The 11,643-nt window shown below is 36.7% G+C and overlaps 1 protein-coding gene across 1 annotated transcript; it reads left to right on the forward strand.

Moving 5' to 3' along the window:
- On the forward strand, positions 1-6,999 carry LOC140974453 (ABC transporter B family member 19). The gene is made up of 11 exons (XM_073437912.1): positions 1-243; positions 326-643; positions 745-799; positions 1,154-1,329; positions 1,772-1,972; positions 2,078-2,337; positions 2,426-2,742; positions 2,834-3,057; positions 3,213-4,032; positions 4,116-4,357; positions 5,589-6,999. Exons 2-11 carry the CDS (start codon positions 401-403, stop codon positions 6,795-6,797), a joined length of 3,747 nt encoding a protein of 1,248 aa, XP_073294013.1. The 5' UTR covers positions 1-243; positions 326-400; the 3' UTR covers positions 6,798-6,999.
- The last annotated feature ends 4,644 nt before the right edge of the window (positions 7,000-11,643 follow it).

The raw sequence follows: 11,643 nt of genomic DNA on the forward strand, positions 1-11,643 counted from the left end.
CACACACACTCTCGTAGCTCTTTCTCTCTCACACAGTCACTCACTCACTCACTCGCTGGTTTCTTCCTCTCTCAAGCTGGGCTTTTATTAATAAGGCCATTGAATCGTCAAACTCACTACCCGTTGCTCACAAAAACATGTACAAAGACAGCTACAAGTACTCGAGGACGGAGTCTGTGTTCTAGGATCCCCCGTTTCACATGTTACTCATAGCCAAGAAGCCAGTTTTCTACCCTTTTTGAGGTTGATTCTTCAAGGGTGATTCCAAGCTTGCTGCTTCACATGTTACTCATAGCCAAGAAGCCAGTTTTCTACCCTTTTTGAGGTTGATTCTTCAAGGGTGATTCCAAGCTTGCTGCTTTTTTTCTTTCTTTTTTTCAAAATTTGAGTTTTTTTGAAAATGGCGGAAGCTGCCGAGGGGAAAGCAATGCCAGAGTCCGAGAAGAAGGAGCAGAGCCTGTCATTTTACCAGCTGTTTTCATTTGCTGATAAGTATGATTATGTTCTGATGATCTCTGGCAGCGTCGGAGCCATTATTCACGGGTCTTCGATGCCTGTTTTCTTTCTACTGTTTGGGGAGATGGTCAATGGTTTTGGCAAGAACCAAATGGATTTGCCCAAGATGACCCACGAAGTTTCCAAGGTTGGGACTTTTTCAAATCATTTCATTCATCTCAGTCTAAATGTTTCGAATATGTGTTGTATTAATCCAGATCTGACTGTGATTTTCGTGATTTAATGCAGTATGCTCTGTACTTCGTCTACCTTGGATTGATTGTGTGCATCTCTTCTTATGGAGGTGGGATTTGTGACCTGGGCTTATTTTTCAGCTGAATTCACCCCGATTCCTGGGATTTTTTGGGTGTATTGATAATGGTTCTAAATTTAATCTTAGGTAGATCGTGGAAATTAATTTTAAATTTTATTTTTGGTTCACAGTGTTTTAAGACTGTTCACTTAGAATCAGTCGCACGTGGTCCGTGGACCGTCTGTCGTTTTCCTCTTCAACCTGTCGATTTCTTCCCTATTTCTTTATTATCTAATCACACATCCCTATCACTTTACTTTGAAATTAAAATATAGCCCTTATCTTTTCTGGGAATTAAAATTTAACGTCTTGTTTGTGGCGCATATTTTTATATTAAAAAAACAGAAATTGCTTGTTGGATGTACTCTGGGGAAAGACAAGTGGGTGCATTGAGGAAGAAATACTTGGAAGCGGTTCTGAAACAAGATGTGGGATTCTTCGACACAGACGCAAGAACAGGGGACATTGTATTTAGTGTCTCCACAGATACACTCCTTGTCCAAGATGCCATTAGCGAGAAGGTCCTGTTTCATGCTTTCGAGTTTTTTTTTTAAAATTATTAAATTTCATGGTGTTTTTTGTTTTAAAAAAGGGTTTCTTTTTCCTCTCAATCCAAGAAAGTGAGAGAACACAGTGTAATAACAAGGAGTGTGTTTTCAGATGGATAACGGTGTAATCTAGTATTAGACAAGTGTTGCACTAAAGAAGGAAAATCGGATCATTCATTGGACGGGACAGTTAGTTGTGCCATTATTGCGGGCCCGTTTCCAAAATGCTCACCTTCTTAATTACCCGCTTACGTTAGCAGAACTTTGTTAAATTGCACCACCTCTTCCCGCTCTGCTAGCTGGTTACTAATGTAGGACAATGGACGTCGGTTTACTTCGATTTCTCTGTTTCATTCGTTTATTTATATATGTATAATATGTTGCTGAATGTGTTGGTTTTTGTGCGTGGGACCAGGTTGGTAATTTCATTCATTATCTGTCAACATTTTTGGCGGGATTGGTGGTCGGTTTTGTGTGTTCATGGAGGCTAGCTCTACTCAGTGTGGCTGTGATTCCTGGAATCGCTTTTGCCGGAGGTTTATATGCGTATACCCTCACGGGACTCACCTCCAAGAGCCGCGAATCCTATGCAAGTGCTGGTATAATCGCGGAGCAGGTAAAAGCTTCACGAGTTATTGAACTTTAAATGGAGTGAAATGTATTTCGATTCTCATGATATTGCCACTGTTTTGCTAACTAACGGCATGCTCGTTGAATGCAGTCGATTGCACAAGTGAGGACTGTTTATTCTTATGTTGGTGAGGCGAAGGCCTTGAGTTCGTATTCGGATTTAATACAAAATACGCTGAAGTTGGGTTACAAGGCTGGAATGGCGAAAGGGCTGGGATTAGGATGTACATACGGTATAGCGTGCATGTCGTGGGCTCTTGTTTTCTGGTACGCTGGTGTTTTTATTCGAAACGGGCAGACGGATGGTGGCAAGGCATTCACTGCTATTTTCTCCGCCATTGTTGGTGGCATGTAAGATTTGATAATGCTAGTTTTTCCAGTTCTTGTTTCTTGAACATGTGTGGCGAATCAAGGGTTCTTATGTGTTTGATACGAACAGGAGTTTGGGGCAGTCCTTTTCTAATCTGGGAGCGTTCAGTAAAGGTAAAGCCGCTGGATACAAGTTGATGGAGATAATGAAGCAAAAGCCGACCATTGTTCCAGACGCGGCAGATGCAAAGTGTTTGACCGATGTTAATGGAAACATTGAGTTTAATAATGTAACTTTTAGCTATCCATCTAGACCCGATGTTCTAATCTTCAAAGATTTCTCCATTTTCTTTCCCGCTGGAAAAACAATGGCAGTAGTTGGCGGTAGTGGTTCCGGGAAAAGCACTGTAGTTTCCTTGATAGAAAGATTCTATGATCCGAATCAGGGTAACTAATTAACTTTCTTACCTTTTCGAGACTGAATACGTAAGGAAGTTTTAAACTAATTGTACTTCTTCATAATGGAACTGGTATGTAGGAGCAATTTTGCTAGATGGCGAGGACATCAAGACGCTGCAGCTCAGGTGGCTTCGGAATCAAATTGGTTTGGTGAACCAAGAACCAGCACTCTTTGCGACCACAATTCTTGAAAACATTCTCTATGGAAAACCTGACGCGACCATGGTAGAAGTGGAAGCTGCTGCCTCGGCTGCTAATGCTCACAGCTATATCGCTTTGCTCCCAAACGGCTACAATACTCAGGTTGATTTAAGCAATGTTCTCTGAACTCTTATTGTTCTGTGTAGTTAGTTGTTTACGTGCCAGTAACTGTGACATGCTACTTGAACTGCTGCACCGGGTGCATTTTGAGTTGCACTATGAACATAGATAAATAAACTTGTTCCGTATAAATCTAGGTTGGAGAACGTGGTGTTCAAATCTCTGGTGGCCAGAAACAAAGAATAGCTATTGCCAGAGCTATGCTGAAGGACCCGAAGATTCTTCTGCTTGACGAAGCGACCAGTGCGTTAGATGCGGGCTCGGAAAGCATAGTTCAGGAGGCTTTGGATCGTCTGATGGTGGGGAGAACTACGGTAGTCATCGCCCATCGAATCTCGACAATAAGAAATGTTGACTCTATCGCAGTTATAAAGCAAGGGCAAGTTGTCGAAACTGGAACACATGAAGAACTCATTGCCAAAGCTGGGGCATATGCTTCCTTGATTCGATTCCAAGAAATGGTAGGAAATAGGGATTTTTCAAACCCATCAACTCGTCGAACACGCTCGTCTCGGCTGAGCCATTCATTGTCAACTAAATCTCTCAGCCTCCGTTCAGGGAGTTTAAGAAATTTGAGCTACTCCTACAGCACAGGCGCCGATGGTCGTATAGAGATGATATCAAATGCTGAAACGGAAAGGAAAAGTCCAGCGCCAGCTGGGTATTTCTGCCGACTGCTTAAGCTAAATGCTCCCGAGTGGCCTTACTCAATCATGGGCGCAGTAGGATCAGTTCTTTCTGGGTTCATTGGTCCTACATTTGCCATCGTTATGAGTAATATGATTGAGGTGTTCTATTATAGAAATCCAGCCGTCATGGAACGAAAAACGAAGGAGTATGTTTTCATATATATTGGAGCGGGCCTTTATGCCGTTGTTGCATATCTAATTCAGCACTACTTCTTCAGTATCATGGGAGAGAACCTTACCACCCGAGTGAGGCGGATGATGCTTGCGGGTAAAAGGGATCTTAATATGGCAATTTGCCTTCATTAAAATTTCATCAGAGTATGAAATATTAATTTTCTTTATTTATTTCAGCGATCTTGAGGAATGAAGTTGGCTGGTTCGACGAGGAGGAGAACAATTCCAGCCTTCTTGCATCCCGTTTAGCCACCGATGCTGCGGACGTAAAATCAGCCATAGCCGAGAGGATATCGGTGATACTACAGAACATGACTTCTCTTCTTACATCTTTCATTGTTGCCTTCATAGTCGAATGGAGGGTCTCACTGCTGATACTTTCCACATTTCCTCTTCTAGTCCTTGCAAATTTTGCCCAGGTAAACCTTTTAATCCTTCCACAAACCACACTTATTTTGTTATGAACGCTCCAAAAGTTTGTGGGGGACTAGGTCGTTTTAGGCTTTGCATTGAAGTAGGGGCCAACCCAATTGAGATTTTTTTCAAAAATACAAGCTCTGCAGTCATTACTAGTCTCTGGGGGCGATGGCTTTATAGCCTATCTGGCATTGAGATCCCAAATTCGAGGAGAGGGGTTGGATTCGCGACACAACTATAACTAAACAAAAAGTCATTCCGTAAAAGATGCTAATTAAGACCTTAAAGAATGCCCATGAAATCTGGACAGGCAAATATGGGAAGAAATAAAATATCTTCACTGCAATTAAATTTATCCGGGGCCCACTATATTGAGAAGATAAAATTTATTACTGAAAATGTTTGAATCTTGGAACCCAATTTCACTTTTTGCTTGGCACTAGAGGACAAGGGGTGTAATTACAACATAGTGCCCTGCATGTGCCCCTTCACCTCGTCTACATGACTCTTTGAAACTCACACAGCCAAACATTAAATAAACAAAAGCATTAATGTAGTACAGTAGTGCCTGAGGAACAGTATAAGAATCTATTATTGATCATCAACTTCGATGACACTGAAAATTTTGAGTTTTTTTTTTTTTTAGAGTGATACCTGGAGGAATAAGTGTACTTTCTCGATTCCAGATTACTCAAATCTTTGGGTTGCGTGTGTTCTGTTTTTCTATTGGTACTTTATATCTAATCTAAAGGTGTAAATCAGTCAAGCTCGGATCAAGTTTTCAAAATATTCACTTATGTCTCGACCAGTGGTTCTTCAAGTGGTGCTAGTTTGACAATTTATTTAACTTAGGTCGAGTGTAAATAAATGTAAATTCAATATATAAATATAATAAATAATAATAATATTAATGAAAAGATTGAGTAGAATGTGGCTCACAATCCACAGATTGAATTATCTTGGACTCCAAAATTTGTTCATACTGGTCTAAACCGTTCCAACCATTTTTATATTTATGGAAGCAAATATAGAGGTTGAGGATTTGGGGAAGGGGATAAATATGGTCGACCAGGGGTAGGTCGAGATAGTTCAAAATGCTGTTATAATTTTCTTTGAATATGAACTCGAAACTCGTCTGCAATTAAGTGTTTATGAACATTCATAACGGATTCAAAATCTCTTGATTCTTTTTTAACGATCTTGTATTGGTTCTGCTGCTATTGAATATTGCAGCAACTGTCTCTCAAAGGATTTGCTGGAGACACCGCTACGGCGCATGCGAAAACTAGTATGATTGCTGGTGAAGGGGTAAGCAACATTAGGACAGTCGCGGCATTCAATGCCCAAGAAAAAATCCTATCATTGTTTCACCATCAACTACGTGTCCCTCAACGTCAAAGCCTACGTCGCAGCCAATGCTCGGGTTTTCTATTCGGTCTCTCTCAGCTTGCCCTTTATGCATCCGAAGCTTTAATCTTATGGTATGGCGCACACCTTGTCAGCAAAGGAGTCTCTACGTTTTCTAAGGTCATTAAGGTGTTTGTAGTCTTGGTCATCACTGCCAATTCCGTTGCTGAAACCGTGAGCCTTGCTCCCGAAATAATAAGGGGTGGAGAGGCTGTTGGTTCCGTTTTCTCGATTCTTGATCGTCCCACAAGGATAGATCCGGACGATTCTGAAGCGGAGATGGTTGAGTCCATTCGTGGTGAGATTGAGCTGCGTCATGTCGACTTTGCTTATCCATCTCGGCCGGATGTGATCATTTTTAAGGACTTTAGCCTAAGAATTCGAGCCGGGCAGAGCCAGGCTCTTGTTGGTGCAAGCGGATCAGGGAAGAGTTCTGTAATTGCATTGATAGAGCGATTTTACGACCCCATGTCTGGGAAAGTTATGATCGATGGAAAAGATATCAGGAGATTAAACTTGAAGTCTCTTCGTCTCAAAATCGGTTTGGTGCAGCAAGAACCGGCACTTTTCGCGTCAAGCATTCTCGAGAACATAGCTTACGGAAGAGAAGGAGCAACCGAGGCAGAAGTGATCGAAGCAGCACGAGCAGCGAACGTGCACACATTCGTCAGTGGATTACCCGAAGGTTACAAAACTCCAGTCGGTGAACGAGGTGTGCAGCTCTCTGGAGGACAGAAACAACGCATTGCCATAGCACGGGCCGTTCTTAAAAACCCGTCTATACTTCTGCTCGACGAGGCCACAAGTGCCCTTGACGCCGAGTCTGAGTGCGTGCTGCAAGAAGCCCTCGAAAGGCTTATGAGAGGGCGAACCACCATTCTCGTCGCCCATCGGTTATCTACAATACGCGGGGTGGACAGCATCGGTGTCATTCAAGATGGGCGAATCGTAGAGCAAGGTAGCCATAGCGACCTAATCAGTCGACCCGATGGCGCCTATGCGAGACTCCTACAACTACAGAACCATCGAATGTGAAACAGAAAAAGAAAAGTTTGATAAAAACAATTATGGGTCGATTAACCATTGTTTTTGTTTCTTCCTTCTTTTGTACGATGATGACAGTTGTAGATAAGTGGTTCTGAAGAATGCGTTGCAACACCACAACTCCATTATAATCGGAAGGATTATGTGCTAAAATTATAAATAATTTGATGCATGAACTTGTGTTGGCAGATTTGATTAATTAATATCTCTTTTTTCAACCTTTTTCCTTTGTCGGTCCAGGTTCTTTCTAACACTTGAAAACAGCTACTTTCGTATTCCTTGGAGTCCTGCATAAAATTATTTGAATGTGGGGGGCTAAAATGTCATTTTCCATGGTTGAGGATATAAAGTTTTTTTTCTAAAGATAATTAGAAAAAAGTCTTTTTAATTAAATTCAAGTTTTAAAGATGACTGGAATTATAAATCAGTATTTAATTTTTATACATTAATTTATCATTTATATATTATGCATCGTTTTAAGTAAACATTGTCTTATTGTTCATGTTTGGTCCATTTGCTTAAATTATTGGAAGGAAAGGATTTGGGAGGGCCGGAGTTCATTCTCTATCTTATTTTTCATATTATTATTTTTTGAAAATAAAGTGATATATATTAATTGCTGTTGTTAAATAACCAAAATGTTAAATAGAGTAGCGTAAAAAAATTGGTGATATAATTTTGTAAGATGAATTTGAAATTTGATATTTCAAATCAATAATAACAAATTCATTGTCATTGGTTTGTTCGACAATGAATATTTTTAATCCCAACTAATTATTTTTTTTAAATCATTGAGTTGAAGTTCAAATATATCTGAATATAAAGTCATTTCAAATCCTCACTTTCAATATATTCAAACTCAAATCGATCTAAAAATATAGGAATTGATGTTTGTTTATCATACCAAAAGCGCAAATGAGTCTAGAGGTATGTTGTTCAGGTCATTTTGAAACTTACTTGATTCGTACTCACAATTATTGTACTCAAACCGAGATGTATTATTTTGTCGAAATTCGAATTCGATTATAGAGATGTGATTATTGTTTATGGTTTGTTGTTTTACAAACATTGGCATGAAATATCTTGGTAAAAAAGAAAAATAAAACAAAGTAAGAAGAATCTTTAAAGAAAATTCGAAAATGAAAAATTAAAATGTGTTTGGATTGAGATTTTTGAAGTCTTTTGATTGTTTGATGAATTTATGTTCGAAATATTTCAAATACATGCTTTTATACAAATATAATAATAATTATGATAAATTTAAAACATAACCAAAACAAATATCATCTCAAGTATTTTTTAAAAAAATATATCCCCAATTCAATTTTTTTCAAATAATCTGAAAAATAAAGAACATATGGGCCAAGGATGGTCCACCAAAGCGCTGATTTTACATCTGTAAAGAGAGCAATAATTATATCTTACACTGGGCTTGGCCTACTTACCGTACTGCACTGCTCCTTTTCACGTGAAAATGAAATTAAAATATCCACATTCTTTTAATCAGTTCACTTTAATGTTCATGCAATTAATCCAGAAAATCCTTTTACAAATGCACCCAAATTTCAAACTTCCAAATATTTCAAGTCTGGTTAATCTCTTCGACATATTGGGTGTGAGAATAATTCAGCTACGTATCCATGCTTAAAACGAAAGATTCAATAATATATTCCATCCAATTGTGTAGTACTACTGTACAGTTGAGTAATGCTTAAAAAATTTGATATACATTGTCCATATCAAGAAAGTTCATCTTCTTTTTGGTAGCTCATCACATAAGAAAACCAAGATAGAGCGTGCTCAACTTGGGGAAATTCTAAGACGTGTGACTCCCTGAAAAGTTTTCTGGGATACGTGTAAATGAAGACATAAACACACTGAAAATACTCGTCTTGATACATTTTTAATAATCGTCGAATATGAAACATTATAATATAAGTTATTGGATTCATTACAAATTAACGAGTGCGTGAGATTGGGCTTATTGTCATAGGGAAAAGGACAATTCACGTGGAGATTTGATGGTGGGTGAGAGCCCCCACCCCAAACTGACCATCATGTGTGGTGATTCAGGGTGTTCCCTTTAGATATTTCCAAAGACTCGTTAAAAAAAAATGAAGGACGTCAGAGTCGTGTTTCAGTTATTTTTGTGGGGGTGGAGCCACTCATTTTGACTCACTCCACATTGCTTTGTTTGCTAGTGTGATGAAATCGAACTACTCTCGCTCTCGCTTCTATTTTTGTGTGTTAGACCAATAATTGGTGGGGGTCACAAATTCACTTCTACTGCCACAAGTTTGCATGAATGAGAATTTAATCCATGAACATCGTAAATTACGTTAGATAAAAAATACTTTTTTTTATATATAAATGGTTTTAGTTACAAAGGGGAAGGAAACTAGATCGATTTTTACCTATATGTATTACAATATTCTACTATTTTATAACATAAATCAAACTAACTACAAAAGTTTCATTAAAGAAGCCATTTAAGTTTCATTAGAGAAGCCATTTTATTTTTTTTTAAAAAAGATAGTACAAACATGTAATACGTGAATTGATATACTGCTATTTATTATCGCTTTGCTCATGTTTTGGGTCAAGTTCATCACAAGGTAAGCTCGGTCCTTGATATTATTGAGCCACGGCCCAAATATTTGGGCCTACTATTTATTAATGGGTAGTCTGGTGTTTCATACTATGGGCTAAGGTGGCCTTTAAGATGTTACTCAATCTACATTATATGCCCAACCCAGTTAGTTGATAGGCTCAACTAAAATTGGCCCAATAACCTTATTGGGCTAGAGCTGTTGATTTCATTACTCATAGAAAATACAAACAAGTAATAGATATCTCCAAAAAAAAAATAAAAAATCATCCTTTATTCATCTTTACCAATTATAACATATATACAGATGGGAAAATTCAAATTTTTAGTTTGTTAATAAAGATGACCTTTCTTGACGTGATAATTTCATAAGAGATGCCTACAATTCCGAATTTTGGAGCACAATTATTTCTTTGATTAATCGGTCAAATATTCCTTAGTTGTCGTCTTACATAAAATAAATTATTCTTTAAAGATTATGCATGCAACATAATCTAACAAAGTTTAAGGTTGCATTTGATTGATTGATTGATTTCATATTAATTAGGATGAATTTCAAATTCAGGCAATATTGGAGCCATTTGAAATTCATTATACTTTGTGTACGTCAGTAAGATATAAATTTAAGATTTCATCCATTATTTCATTGTTATCAATAAAAGCATAATCGAAATCCGTTGATTTCAAATCCATTCATCTAAATGCAATCTAAATGTCAATTTTTGTCATGTATATATGTGGGTGTGATATTTCTAATAATGCATATGTCGTTGAATATATACAGTCATGTAACTATATTACAAATATCAATTTTATTCGTTTTCATCAAAATCGTGTAACTAAATGAATAATATCACTGTTAAGTTTGTATAATTACGTGGTTAGAAAAAATCTCTCCAGACATGTAAGTGTATTTGACAATGTAATTGTAAAAATAACTTGATTTTTGCCGTGAATGACTAAATTTAATTTTCATAACATAGTTAAAAGACTATAATTTATTTATTCAACAAAAATATATGACTAAAAATATCTCACCTTAATCCATAACATACAAGACTGATCAAATTAAATTTTGTACAAAAAATGTGGAAACATAATTATACTAAGGAAATATATTTACAGCAGTTATAAAATATTTGTTGGAAATTTGGGATGAGATCATCATTATTTTTAACATAATGAATTGATTTTTAATGTTATATTCACCTTATTCGGAATTTAACATGATTTTTTTTTGGAAGGAAATTGTATTGTAACATCTGAATGTAAATGCAAGCTATTTCAGAAAAATTACATTTAATTGGCTATTAAGAAAAGTACTAAACACGTCTCAAACAGTTTACTTGTGGTGAAAATCACCATTATATTTTATCAACTGTTGTGCCATCAAACATGATTTTTGTGAACGAAACGTTTATTTATAAGGAGAAACCAATCCAATTCGTAGTTGTTGATATTTATACCGATGGATTAGAAAGAGAATAATTATGATTCATTTCGGTCAAACTTCATTGTAATTCATCGAATCAAAGGCTAGATAATACAGTGTTGTGTGGTATGACATCTTTGATAATTCTATTTCTTGAATATCTGTCGTGCCCAAACTGAAAACCGCCCATATGTCTTATATTCGAATAAAGTAGTCGACATATTTTTATATTATACTATGACTTATTGACTTGTCGACACTTTTATACTTTTACACAAAAAATAATTAAATAAAAATAATAATAATAATTAACCACAACAACAATAATTTCGAGGAAGTCGTTTCACATGAGCACGAGTTTAAAATTTTATTTTTAATATAGATCAATCAAGTATCAAGCTTGAATCCCTTGCATAAATGTATTCTATGTATTCCTCTAGAATCAATCAAAAGTTATCATAGACAAATGAATAACACGATTTTTTTTATCATATCATATCGATATGGTCATAATATATGATAATTCTAGAACCCTATTTTGCTGCCACTTGTTCAAAATATTTCCAAATTATAACTTTTGGATCGATCCACTTGTATACAATTATGAGATTTTTTAAATGTAGGTTTATACATTGAACAAGGTAAAAAAATCATATATAACACATTAAATGTCGTTGGAACAACTTTTAAGACAATACCCTAAAATTAGTAAATCCATAACGTAACGGATGATAATTCTAGACTCCAATTTTGCTACCACTTGTTGAAAATATTTCCAACACACACTCAAATATATA

This window comes from Primulina huaijiensis, chromosome 3, assembly GCF_012295235.1.
Source record: "Primulina huaijiensis isolate GDHJ02 chromosome 3, ASM1229523v2, whole genome shotgun sequence".
Lineage (NCBI taxonomy): Eukaryota > Viridiplantae > Streptophyta > Magnoliopsida > Lamiales > Gesneriaceae > Primulina > Primulina huaijiensis.

Excerpts from the sequence above, each read along its gene's own strand:
- LOC140974453 (XM_073437912.1), top strand. The coding sequence starts at position 401 with ATGGCGGAAGCTGCCGAGGGGAAAGCAATGCCAGAGTCCGAGAAGAAG. Across the intron at positions 3,058-3,212 it reads CAAACGGCTACAATACTCAG|GTTGGAGAACGTGGTGTTCA; the intron begins GTTGATTTAAGC and ends GTATAAATCTAG. Across the intron at positions 4,033-4,115 it reads GAGGCGGATGATGCTTGCGG|CGATCTTGAGGAATGAAGTT; the intron begins GTAAAAGGGATC and ends TATTTATTTCAG.